Raw genomic sequence first — 18,791 nt, forward strand, 5'->3', positions numbered from 1 at the left:
AAAAAAACCTTGCAGCCCAGGACCCATGACTGCCTGACCCAGAAAAGCAGAATGTATCACATGTGCAATTCAAGCTCTATCTTTCAACATGAAATGCTTGGGAGTGTTCATGGAGAAACACGATCTGTTCTTTTTAGTAAAACCTCTCTATACTGGTAGGTACAAATATGGAGCAGCAAGAGAGGACACCAAAGAACCACAGTTTCAGCCATAAAATAAAAATAAATAATTTTCTATTTTATAAAATCTTTTATGACACTCCTCTTATAAGTGGAAGCAGATAAGAGGGGAGGGACTGTTCCTGTGTGGAGCCTGAGATGTAGATTTAAACCAGTTACCAGATAGGTATAAAATATTATCATGTATATTCAGAATGTTTGCTTTATTATCAGAAAATGCAGGGTTTTTTACTCTGAGTCAAGCTTCACACAGTACTTTTTCATTCCACTTTTTTTCATAGAGTGGGTATGTCATTATGAGAGTGATCTTTGTATGAATTCACAAAACTGACAGGGAAGATGTTCTATTTCTTGATGAGGTACTAAAATGCAAGATAAAGCAAATAAACCAGGGACTAAAAAGCAGAAGTCCAGAAATACAAAAAGAAACTTTACAGTCTAAGTGTTGAATTACAACATTAAGAAGGGAAAAAACAAACCCTTTTCTCAACTGATTTCAAAAATAAAACCAGAAAGTATGAACACTAGAAATCAAAATCAAAAAAGGAAGGAAAAAGAACTGTAAAAGTGAAGTGATTCTAACTACCAGTAACTGGAAGAAAAAAAAAAAATCTTCATTCCAGGACTTCATGAGTCTAATACCACATTATACCCAGTTCAGCAAAGTTCTCGGAGATCTCCCAATAAATACCAGTCCCATGCTTATCTCCCATTAAAATCACTGTGATTTAGCCATCTGTTTAAGGACTTTACAGCACTGGTATCACTATAATTAAAATATTTAAATGATCAATAAATACTAAAGAGGAAGTGATAACTAAGCTAAGAATAACTTAGAAAATCTCAGTTCTAGTAGTGTAATAGTTGCAAAACAGCTTGGCACCTTGGCTAACAGGAGGAAGTCCAACAAAAGAAACATTATATGAAAAGGCAATTTACTTCTCAGGAATTTTCCAGTTCCCCTTTGCTGCTGCAGTTATGCCCTTCAAAACTGTGCCTCTCTCAAGCGCTGGGTCTTCAAAGAGACTGCAGTGAAATAATTGGTTTGAATCTCCACCCATTAAAAGCAATTTTATGTTGTCATAACTTCGCAGGAATAAAATGAGTTACAACACCATAAAATTAGTATAACATAATTATTTGTTGCCACAGAAATAATTACTGCAGGACAACATTGCATAAGGGTCGCACAGAGACAATAACAGACCTCATTTTATGAGCTCTAGGCTGTTCATCCAGCTCCTGTGATTAGCAGCAGAAGAAAGGCAACACACATGAACAAAGAATTACTACCATATCTATAAAGAACAGCAATTTATTTAATTGCCCTACCTTTTTATAGACAACACTGGGGTATTCTACAGAATAAGCACCACATGACCTTCCCAGGCTGTATCAAAAGCCTTTGTTGCAGCATTAGCCTTCCTCAGCTTTTCTCTGGAACACCATCTCTCTGCAACAACATGCTGACTTCCACATGTAGGAAAACTAGACCACTTCTAAACTGCTGACTGACATCAAGGCCTGTCTGAGGGCATCCACTGCCACATACAAAGTCAGCTACAGAATAACATAAAAACAAGTTTCCTTGAACTGCAAACCCCTCGATGTCCCTCACGATCAGGAAGGTAGAGCGAGGAGGCACACACCACTCACATGTACAGCATTTACCACCAGGTCACCTCAACTTGTCCATGACCAAGATCAGACAGAACATGGCAAAAATCTAAATGTTCATCAAGCTCCAGGTCTTTATTAACCTGGAGATGAACAGGTGACACCAAGTTTGGGGAATTTAGGGAGAAATATGCCAATACACCCAAAAAGAAAACATTAAAACTTGCAAAAGAAGACATCACAGTATTATAAAGTAGAAAAAAAGAATATATATACCTTCATATTTCACCACAACTTAATTGAAAATTAGAAGGCTATTCATCCAATTAGTTTATTCTTCAGATGATGTGTAAATCTTTATCTTAAGAAAATTTTTTTTCTTGATTTTTTAGAGAAAAAGTATATCTATGTATCATCCAAATTCTACAGTAACTTCAGCAGATTTACTTCTAGACATAAAGATATGCCAATGTTTAAATTCATAATAGTGAGTTCAAATACACATTTTGCTACAGGGATGGGGTTTTTTATAACAAGGTCTAAAAGTAATGCCAGAAGATCAAAGAAGGTCCAGATTTCTCTGAAGTTCAAGTTACATTAACATACCCCAAAAAAGGATCATGAATATGTAAATTTTGTTCAAATGAAACTGAAAAGTCATATTTAATAATGAACTTCTGCTGTAGACAGAAACCCAGTACTATGCTAACAAAAATTTTCCAGTGCCTGACTAATAATGAAACAAGAGTCTCTTCAAGGAGACAAGGAGGAGGACTTAAATATTTAACTGCACAAGTGAATATGAATTTTTTTTTATTGCTTCCTAGGCAGACTGTAAGTATCTTCAGTTGCTTTACAAGAAGCAGAATAAGGTTGAGTAAATTTTGGTATTATTCTTCACCCTCCCCTTTTCCTCCTGTCAACAGTTTCTACAAGGTACTGTTCTAAATTCTAATATTGAATTTCCTTGTTGTTGTCTCTGTTACTCATTAATTAGCTAGAAAGCTAACTTATATCATTGCATTGATTGCATACTAATTATGTACCATTTAACAACCACCTAATTTTAAACAAAGAGACCAATTAGCAGTGTTGAACATAAGAGACATCTACTTCTATCAAATGCATTAAGCACAGCCATTGTGGATGGTTCCTGTCACTAGTCTAGTATTTCTCAACCCTCATCCAGCAGATGGAAGAATATCCACCCTGCCTCTGACTGCTGTGCTGACTGGCAGAGATGATAAAGGTGACATAAATTATGATATATCAACCACACTGGGAAACATACCTATTATAGAATGGAAATAAAACACGTAAAACATGTAAAACCTTACCCTTTGACCTTGAGCTCCATCTCTTCCGGGTGAACCTGATGCTCCTGGGACACCCTAAGCACGATCAAGGGAAAGCAAGTTGAGTTCAAACTAACAGAATCCAACTAAATCATTTTCCAGTGAAACTCTATGACATGCTTTTGGATAAATGGAACTAGGTTCAATAATGGGTGGGGCCATAAAAGATTCAGTAAAGAAGGTATTTCTGTGAAATGAGATGAGTAAACAGACATTGTTAAAATGCACAGGCTTTGAGTCTATAGAGACCTGATTTCAGTGTTAAACAAGAAAATAACCAGTTCCTCAGGCCCCAGATGAATTGGTCACTGCACACCAGCATACCCTGTATTCCTTCACTTTCTAAAGCTCTGTTCAATTCACCCCAACACCACATTTCTCAGCAGTTTGGAATATGTGTCCTAAACTCAGTGATGTCAATTCAACATTCAAACTTAGTAAGAGACAGGTTAGACAATAACTTAGGGAATACCTGCAGGCCAGGAAAACCAAGATCTCCCTTCTCTCCCTTTTCCCCTGGTGGCCCCTGCAAATTAAGAATCACACATAGTAAACCAAATAAATGGTTACTTTTCTATTTTTAATAGTTCCTTTCATTTTCTTGTAAAAAAATAACAAAGCAACCAATAAATAAGACTATTTTTCCTACTGAAAGCAAACATACAGACTTTTGTTTACAAAACTGCAAATGAAGAATTTAAAAATACAGAAAATAAAATTCATTTTAAAAGAATTCAGAATTAACCTGACAAAATTACAGCCATTATGTTCAAAAAAAAAAAAAAGGTAGCTATTTTCTCTTCAAAGGAATCTGTTTCACTTCAGGTCTCAGAAGTATTTCCTACAATGATGAAACCAAGGGTTTTCTATGGAAAATAGACATGTTTCTACATTACATATGCATGACAAAAAATATATGTTGCTACATAATACAGTAACTTCAATGAAATTTTATATAGAAACAATTTCTCTAAGAAATAAATATTCTTATAATTAAAGTATTCTGTATTATTCTCTGATGACAGCATCATCAAGAATATACAGTTTTGGTAAATCATTATATTGTACAGCAGTACCATACAGACTGGATAAAAAGAAGAAAGTGGATTACAATGTAGTACATTTGAAAGAAAATCTTGCAGAAAAAGATCTGTATCTACTACATTTCAAGGCTTGTGTGTACCCATCTACTGAGTAGTATATGAAACAAGATAAGTGCTACCAATGTTTCAACCAATGTTTCTTTATGATGAAATTCTGCGACTTATTTCACAACAACATTTCAAACTCCAGGCCTAATCACCTCCTCTGATGACAGATTTTGTAATGAAATGAACATTATTACTTAATTTTGGCAGAAGATATGGTGCTCTTGCTTGGGTATACCTGTCAAGTTAGAACTGATCTGCAATGAGCAATACCCCAACCAGAAAAAGATAAAATATTAACACTTTGGTTTGGTGTCATGTTACAACCCCCACTGCAATTTTTTTTCACTTGTCTCCAGGTTTGGATACTAATACCCAGGTCATATTGAACCTGTGATCAAATACTTTCAGCTGAACAAAAGTTCAGATCCAAATAAAAAACCAGAAGTGTTGGCATTGAACCCACATTCACTACAGGTCAAACCCACATCTGTGATTTCACCTCAAATGTTGAAATTCAGATTCTGATCACAACACTAAAAGCTATTTCAGTCTAGTCTAAGATATTTGCTGTTTTAAACATCACAGGAAAGAAGCCTATTGATTTTTTTAAGTCTCACTGGAGGTCCTTGAATAGAAAGTCCACTGGGTCCTTGTGGTCCTGGAGGTCCTTGCGGTCCAGGAACACCAATTTCACCTCGAGGTCCATCTGGTCCCTAAAGTAGCACAGGACATAAGTTAAACTTTTATCATATGGACAAAGGCAGCTTCTGTTTGAAGAATTAAATACCAATAGACTCAAAAATATCTGAAATATGAGTTAATATGTGATTGAGCAGTTAGGGTTCAATTTAAAACTGCCTGAGTCCATTGTAAATACTAAAAAAAAAAGATTATTTATGTGGCTAAAGCAGAATTCTGAATTTTATATTTTATCAAGGAACAAACAGGACAGGCAATTGTTATGAAAAGAGCCAGACCAAATGCCAATGGCATTTCACTATGTTTTTTCCTCAACAACACCAGAGACAATCTGGAATTAATTTCAAGGCTTACATGCAGCAGAGATAAAGCAAGAACCTGTACATCTATCAAATGTAGAGTGCTGTACAAAGTACCTTTGGACCTGGATCACCGCGATGACCTTTGGCACCTCTGACACCTGGACCACCCTATGAAGCAAAAGCACAGCAGTCACTGAAAACCAAAACTCTCAAAAACGAAATCCAGAGAAGCCCAAACAGTTTTTTTCCTGTTCCTAAATCAGCATTCAAGAATCAGTAAATATCCTGTCGCTATCCCTCCAGTGGGGTAATTAAACTGAGAACATACTTGAGTATGGCCATGCACAGGAACAGATTTAAACACAGATGTGACTGCTTCCTAGAGCCAAGAATGCACACCACGTAAGCATCAAAATAACACTGAAAGCTACAATATGGATGGAAATGCGGTCATGGGTTCCCTTCCAGTTGCTGAAACCTCCTGCACATATGTCTGTTCTCACCAAAATCGTATTGTCAAAGGCTGAGTTTCCAGGAAGGCCAAGAGCATTCTGGCTTATATCAGAAACAGTGTGGCCAGCAGGACTGGGGCAGCGATTGTCCCCCTGTATTTGGCACGGGTGAGGCTGCACCTCAAATCCTGGGTTCAGTTCTGGGCCTCTCACTACAAGGACATTGAGGGGCTGAAGTAGGTCCAGAAGAGGGCAATGGAGCTGGTGAAGGGTCTGGAGCACAAGTCTTAAGAGGAGTAGCTGAGAGAGCTGTGTTTGTTTAGCCTGGAGAAAAAGAAGTTCAGGGGGCACCTTATCACTCTCTGCCTGAAAGGAGGTTGTAGCCAGGTAACAAGTGACAGAGCAAGAGGAAATGACCTCAAACTGCACCAGAGGAGGCATAGATTAGATATTAGGAAAAATTTCTTCATGGAGAGGGTTGTGAAGAATTAGAACAGATTGTCCAGGGAAGTGCTGGAGTCACCATCCCTGGGGGTATTTAAAAGATACGTAGATGTGGCACTTAGGGAAATGGTTTAGTGGTGGACTTGGCAGTGCTGGGTTAATGGCTGGACTCATACATCTTAAAGGTCTTTTCCAACCTAAACAGTTCTATAATTCTTTGATTCTAATGACTCAAGAATACTCTTCAGCAAGGACAACTCCAGAATCTACTAGATCTACCATGGTTTAATTCAGAGCTACTCTTAGGTAAAATGCTCTTTTGGTCATTTTTCTCTTTTTTGCTTTCTTCAGTAATGCTTACATCTGTTCACGATGTATTAACCAACTGTTGCCTTTTTTTATTAGTATCATCTGAGACACTGGAGTAGCATATATCTATGGATGGCTGCCATGAACGTGTTTTGCAAAAATATGCTGCATGTGCTTTCTGTTCTAGGACAGCATAAATTTTTTTTTCACTTTTTTTCATATCGATTTCCCTCTTCTCCCACCTGAGCATATTGCTTAACCTACTGGAATATGAGCTTTACAGGTATTCTGCCCTTCTTTGTACTCAAAAAGGATCTTGTACAACTACACACCAGAACTGAATGGCATTCTATAGAGGCTACAATAAGCACTTACAAAAATAACAGCAGTTAAATTAAAGATACAAAACCGTGTAGTATCTATGAGACTTTAAATAGGAATGCAAATAACAGAAATGTTTGGAAATGTTAGAGCACTCTTGCTCTTCAATAAAGATATCATGACATGGTCTTCATATGAGTCATCACAGAGCAGTTTTCCACTGCCCCTCTCAGCTTCCTCAGTCTTATTGCCTCCATCCCACAGGTCTATGGCCACAACCCATTCCACCATAGCCAGCTCCAACCCTTAAAATCTTATCCCATTCTTCCACGGAACCACATCCTAATTGCCAGTTCCAAAATTCCAGATACTTGTATTTCTACATTCCAGCCCAGTAGCTCCCTCTGTCCTTTCTCCTCCCTCTGCCTTTCTCCTGAGATTACTCTGTCTGAGATTAAAAATTCCTCAGAACAATAACTGCAACTTTTTAACATAAACAAAACCAGAGAGTTTTCTCACATTTTGTTCTCAGAAAGAGACTGCATTTTTACTAAGTATATATACTTAAAACCAGCCTGATGCTGAGACATTAAATCATATACTTTCAGACCCATGCTGAAGTTGATACATTTATCCATGTGCTGAACCCAGTAACCTTTGATTGGTAAAAGTACAAGTTCCAGAAAAGCATTTATTTAAGACGAATATATCAGAATAGCCCCCCTTAGTTTTCTCATAAACTTGTATTGGTGGTTATTTCCCAGCACTACTAAGCTTGTGTGACTAATTTCAAATTTTTCATTTCTTCTGCCATTTCTTCTTCTAGCCAAAAATTCCTGTTATGCCTTTTTCCCTTATTTTGAATAACTTTTTAATAGCCATGCTTTCCCCCAGAAACAGCCTTAATCAACTGTTATCAAGACACCTCCTTATTCCTCTTTAATAGTCAAAACCTGTGAAGCACTGAAAGCTGTTTCTTGCAATTAAACTTCTGCAATCCTCCAGTATTTTTGTTTATTTCACCTTCTTCAGTTCTGCAGCACTCCTTATAAATGCAGGCATTGATTTTGTGTGATATCTTATTTTTACTTTGTGTCAGGAATTTCAGACAGCAGGATCAAATTCTGGCAAAGATGAAGCCATAAAAACAGTATCCCATCATGAAAATTGCCAGATAATATTAACTCTAAACAATACTTTGTCTTACCCAAAATGACCCGTTTACTAAAAGCCTCTTTCCAGAGTTACTATCCCAAACAAATGGAAGCCTTTTCTTTGGAGTCTCTTTAGCCTAATGTCTAAAACTGGCTACACGGTAGAATCCTGATTTCTTAAACAGAAAAATCCTTGGCTTAGAGAAAAGTCACATGACATTTTAACAACTTGGAGCACTATTGACCAGACATAGCACATGTGACTTTCTGACTTTTGGTTGGCACAGAGATGAACGCTGACTTTATTCCTTTGCTCTGCTTTTTCTTAGGCCTTGTACTTCTTTTTTTTTTTTTTTCCAGAGCTATGCCATCTAACTCTCTGGCAAAAAAGCATCACTTCAAACACACTGAGTTCCAAAATCACACACTGCCTGCCTTGGCAGTGATTTTTCTGCTTGACTTTAAGCCTCCTCTTGCATGGCACTATGCTATTCTAAACATTGTTAATCCTAAATGCAATATATAGAAGTACATTATTTTACTGCTGGGTTAAGCCTTAGCAATTCCTGATTCATATATCTTTTGAAATATTGTAATACACATCCTTCCAGTCAAATAATTTTCAAACAGTTTTCATTTTACTGTGAAATGTGGTCAAACTACTCAATTTCAGTGACATTTTTATGTGAATTATCTGTCTTTGTCAAAGAACACAAACTGAATGCTAAGATACAAAAATTAAAACTTTAATCCCTACTTGATTTATAACGTATATTTAAATAGGGGAACAGAACAATTTCTCCTTGTTCAAGACACATCTCTTCAGTGAATTTTCTCCTGAATTCCTTTTCAAGTTTTCGTACCAGAGGTTGAAGAACCGTTCTTGCAGAAAGACTAACCTCTGAGTTGTTAGTAGGATTAATGCCCGCTAGGATCAACAACATGAATGTCTTATGTGCAAGTTAATTTTGTTGTTAAACATGTATCTCATGTAATTAGTGTACTTTAACATTTTCAGAAGCATTTTCCTTTGCATTCTTCACCGGCTCTTTTGTTTCAAAACATGATCTTGGAAGACACAGGACTCAGTATGAGCAGAGAAACACGCAGCTCAAACTTTTCATAGGAGAGCCTCATCTCAAACTAACTTAGCAGGCAACCCTAAGATGCCAAAGTTAACAACCTAGTTGTAAAAAAACAAACCACGTGATCATTCTATCCCAGTTAGGATTCTTGTTAAATCAAACCAATAACAGGCCACTGTAAACAGAGGCTGCAACTTTTCTAAATTGATAAAAATCAAGCTTGGGATGTGAGATTGAGTCCTCAAAATTTAGTGACCTGTATCTCTATGTCTTAGACATTGAGTTTCCACAAGTTTCCAAGAAAGGAGATTTATTCCATATTTCAAAGATCCTAGAAATGGAAGGAAAGTGAAATAACTGGCTTCTAGAAGAGACTATCTAGTTCCACTGGTTATGCAAGGAACTTAGATACACACTTAACATTTACACAGTAAAAACTTAATGAGTGCTATTAAAAGAACATCAGAAAGTAAAGGCAAAAGTTGTGCCAGTGTGCATTTCGTCATTCACTGGCAAGCTGGAAAAAATTTTAATTCAGCTTTCACCAAAGCAGATCATTTCATCCTCTCTTCCCTTCAGGGCTTTTGGGTACCTCTCCCCCTCTAGGAGGTCTCAGAAGAACCTACACTTACAGTTGTGCTTTCCAATCAATACTGTACTTACCTAGGGCTTTTAACACAGAAAAGTCTTCTTTCATCACATACCATACAAGTGGCATTGTCATACCCCATATCTTTAATTCATAAGAATACTGTAAACTGAGCATTACAAAAGGTAAACTCCAAACTACATTTAATACACATATTATAGTAGACAGATAGAAGGTGATTAAAATTTAGAAAATAAATGGCACTAACTATGACGTATCTACTAATGCTACAGACAGGTAACAGGATGCAAGGTCTGAAGAATACCACAACTGCTTCAGGTCTTGATTAAACCATTTGACTGACTGACTATGTAGAAGGTTTTTTTACAGCCTAATACTTGGCATCTTTGCTATAAATTGAATATAATTCTATCTCTTCACAAACACTTAAAACCCTAATTTAACCCTATTAGTTTTACAATGGCAATATATTCACATGTTTGGAATAAAGGTGGTCTGTGGACTATTTAGTACAGTTCACTAAAAACCTGAATAAAACCTTACCGGTGGTCCAGGAGGTCCAAGAGGACCCTTATTGGCTTCTGAACAGGAACAAGAATGAGGAAGGGCAGGGCAGTTTTCCTCATCTCTCTAAGGAAAAATTAAGATAGGAGAAGAATGATGTCAAAAACTTCAGAAGTTAGGGATTTTATGACTCTAAGACAAAGTACTGTGTGGATGCCTCAAAAGCACCTACTTGATTTAGAAACATATATGTCCTTGACGTTCAATAGGACACATAATCCAAGCAGACTTGGACTTGTTTTGAAAACACTTAACCATCCATTTCAATTAAAACATTTACTCAATAAAGGGGAAAGTAAAAGGTAAATTCTACAGTTATTGGAAGAGATTTCTTACCAAGCCAGGAAGCTCACAGCATTTGTCTCGATTGGCCCATGAGGTAGCACAAACAATGTCAAACATCTGTAACTGCAGCTGTTTTAAAACAAGGGTGATGTAAATGACTGTTAGGTGTAAGAGCGGTGCAGAACAAAGCTATCAGCAAGCAAAGCTACCTTGATTTAAAGCACTCAGATTAGACAGAGGAGAGACTATTGACTTTGAGCAGCAAGCCACAAATACGTCACTTAAATGGCAAATCCACTGCTTTTACCAAATGTGTATTCTAAGCAAGTCACCTGAGCTATCAGACACTACATGAATTGAGCAAGCTGTTCAAGGTTAACTGCTGCACTTGTTGGATTATCCCCCACTCCTTGACTAAATTTCTGATTTTGCACAATGTTGCCTCCCAGTACTTTTTATATAGCAAAGGAGGCATCAAGAGTCAGGCAAAAGAGAGCTCAGCTTCTCAAAACTGACTAATTCCTCTTAACCCACTGGTCAGTTGATCAGATTTTATCTGGGACAAGGTCTCCTATAGCCTATTACTTACACTGGAGCTGAGCCACAGATAATATTTATAGTTTTCTCCAGTTTAATTTTACTTTAGAATATGCCCTCTCCTGTCCTTATTATCCCCAGGCAACAATAGTTTAATGATGGTGAAAAGTGACAACATTGAGCAGAAAATTCCCATCACAGGTCTGGGAACATGGTTTGGACAAGAATTTAATGTACAAGAACACACACATTTGCTAAAAATAGTGGCTGCTAGATATTCAGAAACAATATACTAAATAGGGCTCAATGGTAAAACCAATTGTCTCCTTTACAGCCTCGACTCAATAAAGTGGTCTAGAGAGATGAAGCTTCTGTTACTATTTCTATTCTTTTTCCATGCCTTGTTTATGTGCATATTGAATACAGAGGGGAATGGAACAGAACATCCCATTAAATTAACCCCACATGTTAAAAAATTCGAGGAGCTGCTAGAGATAGAACTCTTTGGTTTTGCTCCCATTATTATTTTCAGTGGCATTATTTTAAGACCAGAAGAGAGGAATGAATTTAAAGATTTCTTAAAACTGTATTGCTTTCAAATCTGTTTAAATGAACTACATATGTGCACCTTTGGTTTTGTCTCATTCTTTTTCTTATATAGGTCAATTACTGTATTTTGAATAAAGGCATACTTTCACATAAATAGACATTTTCTTCACCTTACAGCAGATTAGCTGGTTTGTAGATGCATACTCACACGAGCTGGGTCTGTGCTAAACACCTCAGACAGCTGAAGTGCAGCATGAAGGCAGCTTTTGGACCCTTGGTTTGGGTCCACAGAGATCCACTCTGAGTCCAGCAAGTCTGTGTCCCTGCCTATGTTAAATACAAGCTGGCTTCATGTGGAGCCACTTAAGATGCCTCCCTCTTTGCTATACATCTCTAAGCTACCCATTCCAGGATTCCTTAGCTTGTGAACATGCATGAACACGCTGCTCTGGGACTCAGAATGACCCTGGGCATTTGCATGATACTGCACTTAAGCAAATAAGACATCCCAGAAAGGGGTACAGCAACACCAGTTGGTTGTACAGAAAGCAGCTTGGGTTCAGAAGTGAAGTCATATTGCCATTTTTTCCCACAACCCAGTCCATCTCAAGCGATTCTGTTATCCTGAACAATGGAAGGCTGACAGTACTGGCTAAATTTATACAGTCCTACATAGGCATGTATATGCATTCATTTTCTCTGGACTAGACAATCTAGAGATCCACGGAGATAAAATATGTTGTTGGAAATTAAAGAGCAAACAGGCATTTTCTGAATTGCCGTATTCATTAACCAAATGTTGAATGACATGGTATTCTTATTTTAAAATATTATGTGGGTTGCTCTGACTCAAGCTAAATAACAAAACAAAGCTTTCTTTGCTAGTGCTAAACATTTATTTATAATTCTCTGTATTCATAGTGATTTTGCTTTCTAAATATCCAGCCCTCCAAGCAGAATCAGTAAAATGAGATGGAAAAGTCTACCTATCATCATCTAACAAAGCTACAGATCTGCAAAGATTTTTCAACAGCAGATTGCACTAGGCGTTACTTTTTTAACTTTTCATTAAATCTCACTGAAGGAATAAAAAAAATTACTTGCTGCATGTCACAATCAGGTTTCATTGCTCTGGCTAGCTGGAAGGTCTAATCCAGAGAAGTTTCACTATTCAGGAATGTTAAAAGGGTTAGGCACCTTTAGTCTAATGCCCTTTCTGTCCTATCTATCTCTATTTCTGCATGTTCATTTTACTGTTGCACATCATATGCACAGTTGGGAAAAAAACTCTAGTACAATTACATTCCCTCAAAATTGAAATGTTTGGCAAAATTCAGGTGATTGCACTATATTCATTTAATTAAAAAATACTCTAAAAACATTCCAACAATGCTAAACATGTGAATACAGTTAGAAAAAAACATCCACAATTTTATTCCAAAATAACTGTCTGCTTGTTTTTATTTTATGTAATAAGTATCTCTAAAACTAAGAAGTTTACTTGTTGTGAGAAGAATCTCCATCCTGCCTCCTACTAGGGTCCTTTGATGTCCTTCAATATTTGGACTAGGAAACCAACTCATTTGTGCCTTAGACGTGACCATTCACACAAGTCCTACTCAACATGAATAAACTGTGCAGAATGGAGACTTTAAAGAATGGTATTTGGGTGCTTTCTTGATTTGCTTGTAATTTGGTATATGTGGTAATACCCAAAAAGAGTTGAACACTACTATAAAGAATTTTCATCCTCAGCTACATATTTTTAGTCTTACATGAGTTTTACAGTTCATTTGAACAAAATCAAATTTTTCAGTGAGTGGGCAGTCTGACTTTTCTTTTATAGATTCTTAGGTTCTAACAAAAGACACCATTTCTTTCCACTTCTTTACAAAGCCTTCTCTAATTCCAAGATTTCCTAAGTCTGCCCTTTTCTGTTTCTATTGGAATGTGACTACAAGGGCTTCTCTATGTAATTGTCTTTACATGCTTCACATAATTATTACCCATAAGTTTGAAGGTTAAAAGCACTTTTTTTTTTTTGTACAGAAATATATTCTGAAGGCTTATTTTTTACTAAACAAGAGTATTTTCATATATTAACAAGTAAATACATTTTTGAAACCTCATTCCTATTCAAATCAAGCCTTGAGTTCAAGGTTCATATTCTCTGCTAACCTCATTCTAGGGTCAAGAAAGTTCAAAGAAAATTAGCGAACAGTATCACACAATGAAAAAGTTAAAAACCCCAAACAAATCTTCAAGACATCTGAATGGAAAGACTCTCATTGGTTGTCATGCAAACAGAATAATCAATTACTGCTTCTAGGAGAACAATTTCAGAGGAATGAAAGAGGACTTAAACTTTTGGGGGAGATCTTTCACATTTAAATTTTTTTATATTATAAAAGAGCTAGATATGCTACGATGAGAGTTTTTGCTTTTGGGGGCTGTCTGTGCCATACCAGTTCAATTATTTAATTGAACAGACACTGAGCTAGGGGACAAACAGAGAGTAAGAGGGGATAAGAGACATGAGGAATAGTTATCACTCAAAACAAAGTTTAAACTATTCCAGGCAAAGGAGTTATACATTGTATTACTCTACGTAATGAAATCTGAAACATAAGTCATATCTGAACATATCAACTGTGTTTACATATGTGTTTGAGAACAACGTTTGAATAATGATGATCCCGTGATTTCATTTATTAAAATAATCAAAAATGGATTTTGCCCAAAGTGACAACTACTGCAGACTTCTGCAGAATTTCTGAAATGCTGGAACTTTACTATTTAAAATTTGAGTTCACTTGGCTTCAAATTAAAACTAACTGCAAAGATACCAAACAGTTTTCTTTAGGATAGTTTAAATGTTTTAAAGAATTGTTATTGTTCTACTCACTGGTGCAGAGTTGTCTCTCGGTCCTCTGGATCTCACCATTCTCCCCAGCACTTCTATGCCTTCAGAACTAATATTCCCTGCTGCATTAATGGTCTTCTCACTCACTTGTTTGCAGTCAATAATTATCTTGGCTGTAGTCTTGCTGATAACAACATGCAGCTAAGCAAAAGAAAAGATGTTTTAACATACAAAGGAGCACGTGGGATATATGTGTTCTTTCCTGGGAAAAGGGGGCATTTTTTGAAATGAGATCCTAACTCCATGTCTGCTAATGAAACTCATACAATCATCCATAGCAAATAACCTAGATGACCTCTAGAGGTCCCTTCCAACCTGAATTAGTCTTTGATTTTAATCTGTTTAAGGAATTTAGTTAATTTTTCTACTTACGGAATATCTGCATAAAAATTGTCAATTTACGGAATTTATTCAGTAAGAAAATAATTTATCCCCAGCAAAAGATCTACACAATGTTCATATACAACTTAGATCCCACAGAACTCTTGATTCATGTGATTATGTCAGTAATAATTCCTGGATCTTGTATGATCCTGCTATCAAGCACTGGATTTCGCCAATACATCCTTTATAGCCAGCCACTTGCATAAGCCAAAAATGAACAGTAAAATTTAGTTTGTAAATTTTACCACGCAGCAAAAGCTGTCTTAGTGAAGTTTTTACACTGAAAAAATCAAATCACATCAAATGCAGTACAGAAAGCAGAACACAGTGACCAAGTTCCTTCCCTCTGCCTTGATCACACTTGGTGATCCCTTCTGCTGAGCAAAGCCACTCCCAGCAGAGAGTCCTGTCATGAGCAATCTCTCAGTTAAGCAAAGGAAAGAACAATTTGGGGATGGGATTAGGGTAGGAGGAGACCAGATGAACTATTGGCAGAAATGTAGCATCTTCCCTATACCAGTACACTATGAGGAGATTGGAGCCCAAGGATCGAAAGCCACGAAGGATTCCTGCTTTACTCCAGGCTCAGCTGTAACTAAATAACTGAAAAGTTACTATAAATCTGCCTTGCTTGCGCCTTTCAAACGTGTTTGCAAAAACCATCATTCAAACATCAGAAAAATTCTTAAGAGGAGAATTTCCTAGAGCCTCATATATTCCTCCAAACCGCAAATTAAAAGTCAGAATTTTACACCAGCTCTGACCTACCTTCCCTTTCTTGCTCTATTGACTGAAAAGGAAGTACAGAAAAGCTAAGCTCTGTAAAGACTATCACCTTAATTCACAGTCCTTTTTTTTTATTTTTTTTTGTTGGGTTTTTTTGGTTGGTTGGTTTTTTGTTTTGTTTTTGTTTTGGAAAGATACAAACATCGAGAATAAAAGTGAACAACAAAAGCACCCTTCACAACAAATACATGCTACAATCCCAACACTACTTCACCTGCTTTCAGAAAGAACATTACAAGTCCTCTAACAGCCAAGAAAAGTTAAGTATGGCATAGCCCTTAAAATATGTTTAAAAATTATAACTGATGAAAAAAGGATAATTTTTTTTTTTGCTGGACTTTTTTATAAAATCTGAATGACACTGAGAAACCAAATCTTAAAAGGAAATGCCAAATTATTTCTAAGGTAAGTGTTTTTACAAGAACTCTAAAATTCAGGCACAAGATGAAAATTGAACACATCAGCTTCATGATAAAAACTATGATTTGCTTTATGTTAATCCAATATTGCAAAGAGATTTACGATAGTAAGGTACAGGATGCAAAATACACTTCTTTTGGCACCATTTGACCTCATGAAAGATGAGATTTTTTTCCCTATTACAATTACTAACCTTATGAAAACTCCCATAAAACATCTTCCTTATTTCAGGACCTTCAAAAGTCACAGTTTGAAAATCTCCTTTGTAGTCATAGTTAAAGAAAGTCAGAGTTTTACCACCATCTGTGTGAGATAGAAGTTAAGGGCTCTCTGTTAAAGAGATTTCAAAGAGTCAATTTTGTGTTTAACAAAGCAGACCAAAGATGACAGCTCAAATGACAGTAAAACACGTTCATAAGTGATATACTGACCTGAAAGTAACAAGTTGTATCGGAGCAATGCTGTCTCCTGATTTGACAAGAAGAACAGGACAGTAGTTGTTTATCTACCTCACCCATGTCTACTTGGTCTACCGGGTCCTACTCTCCCACTAATTCTCTGTGGGACTTGCACAAGAAAAAGATCCTCAAGCCAGCTAAATGCTTAATTCCCACCTATTTCAAGGTGACATACTAGCAGCTATGAAGAACAGCTATCAGAGTATCTTCATCTTTTCAACAGTAAATATGAAAACCCTCTGAATTATAAACCCTGGTTTACAGTTGTTGAAGTCAAATCAAATAGAAATGAAGAGCCCTTCTCTAAGTCTGCTGTCCACCAGACTGCACTGCCTCTGTGTGTACTTGGTGTACCACTGGCATATATCAAGATAGACTCAATGAGAATCAGATTCAGAGCACTGGAATTTTTAAAAGCAAATTAGTATCTCACATCAAATTACATCTAGTACAGCTCTTTGGATTTCAGTATCGTTTGCCGCAGTTTAAAGCAGTTAACTTGAAATTTGGCTCTAACTCCAAATTCAACTCAGTTAAATTGAATCTAAAAACCAGGTATTAGACACCACCACCTTTCAGATTCAGATAGTTTTTCTCGCAGCAGACTGAAACATAGGCAACAATAAATCTAGTCACAGAATGAATAATTTGTACAGTTAAAGTCACTAATAAAACACAAAATACGTACTATCTAAAATAACTCCAACCAGTGGTTCATATCCTTCATTTAAAATCTCCCAAAGAGCAAAGGGCTCCTGAGGTGTGTCAGGGAGTATACGAAAGAGAAACGTGATGGTGTAATCAGAAGGGAGACCTTCAGGATGCAAATACCTGTAAGAGAAATAATGTCTTTTAAACTGAAACAACATTAAATCTGGTGATTTACTTATGAGATGTTTACTCGACATGCTTTTTATTACTCTGTATATTTCTTTAGAAATCAAGGCTGAGAAGTGATATGAATAAGTGTTTACAAAATCTACTCAACTTGATAACTACTTAAAAGAATACTTATGAAGAAAGGAGAAGTTATAGTTTCCCTTAAAATTTACAAAATTGTCCTTAATTATTAACATTTTTTTTAAATTTGAAGATGAAATCAGAGCTCAGTTGGAAATAAAGCTAAAATTAATAATATTAAAAGCTTTTAAAAAACAGTAGCCACTCTCAAGACCTTTGCACTTGTCTGATTCAACAGACAATGAAAGCAGAAATTGCTTGGAAGACCAATCTCAATAGACATGTCTTTTGTCACTAAACCATTTCAAATGGATTAAAATTAGGAGTGACAGACTGTTATAGAAAGCTTTATAAAATATGGAGAACAGAATTTATAAATTTCAAAGGCAATATATAAGAAAGTGAAGTCAAAACAGATCACATACAGATATACAATCTGGTTTCCTAGAATTTTTTCAGAAGAAAGAAGAAATTTATGATATAAAAGAAGTATGTTATTTTATGTCATTCCCAAAAATTTGTTATTTAGTACTTCCAAAATTAACAACATTTTCTTGTTGAATCCCACAGTGGGATGTTTGGACAAGTGTCTGAGACAACTGACTGTATTTTAAAATATTAATTAGTCTGATTCCTTAAAATCATAGCAAAGGGATCTGAAAGAAACCTGAAGAAGTTATTTAAACAATTCCTTTTCCCTAAATATATCCTATTCCTTCTAAAGTGCTTCTGGCACATATAAGATGTATAGATATGAATCATGCTGAAAAGGGAGACAAATGTGATATATAATCAATATATTCTGCACAGTGTCAGTAGATGATCAAATGTGATATTACACTGCCCACTTTGCATAGAGAAAGAGAGGGAAGTCAACAGGTAGAAGAAAAAAGCCTTACAGTGTGTCCACTGTACATGAATGAAAGACAACTCAATAAGCAGGGAGGGTCAAACACAAGGTTTGGAGATTCAGAGCTCAAAAAGGAGAATAACATTAACGACATTCAGTGCATAAATGAGATAAAGCCAAGTGGTGTTATTCAGACATACCTGTAGATCATCAAGAGAAAGGTGTTCTCTGAACCATGAAAAGGAGTGAAAGCCTATGAAGCAGTAAGACTGGCCTGGGGTGGCAGCTAGAGAATAGCATATAAATGCAGCAGATCCAATTAGAAAGAAGCAGAAAGGGAAAAAGAAGTGAGAAATGCTAATCCCTTGACATCTCAGTCCATCTAGGCCCAGGGGGA

General features: G+C 36.3%; 1 protein-coding gene across 1 annotated transcript in view; it reads right to left on the reverse strand.

Moving 5' to 3' along the window:
• The window catches only part of COL14A1 (collagen type XIV alpha 1 chain), a 114,539-nt gene that overhangs the window by 17,363 nt on the left and 78,385 nt on the right, over positions 1-18,791 (reverse strand). The window contains exons 32-40 of the mRNA XM_032693881.1: positions 17,273-17,415; positions 16,320-16,429; positions 14,519-14,677; positions 10,579-10,656; positions 10,222-10,308; positions 5,418-5,471; positions 4,920-5,015; positions 3,624-3,677; positions 3,134-3,187 (exon numbers count right to left, since the gene is read on the reverse strand). Coding sequence (XP_032549772.1) covers positions 3,134-3,187; positions 3,624-3,677; positions 4,920-5,015; positions 5,418-5,471; positions 10,222-10,308; positions 10,579-10,656; positions 14,519-14,677; positions 16,320-16,429; positions 17,273-17,415 — 835 coding nt within the window. The remainder of the gene's footprint in view (positions 1-3,133; positions 3,188-3,623; positions 3,678-4,919; positions 5,016-5,417; positions 5,472-10,221; positions 10,309-10,578; positions 10,657-14,518; positions 14,678-16,319; positions 16,430-17,272; positions 17,416-18,791) is intronic.

The sequence above is a fragment of the Chiroxiphia lanceolata genome, chromosome 1 (assembly GCF_009829145.1).
Source record: "Chiroxiphia lanceolata isolate bChiLan1 chromosome 1, bChiLan1.pri, whole genome shotgun sequence".
NCBI classification, from domain to species: domain Eukaryota; kingdom Metazoa; phylum Chordata; class Aves; order Passeriformes; family Pipridae; genus Chiroxiphia; species Chiroxiphia lanceolata.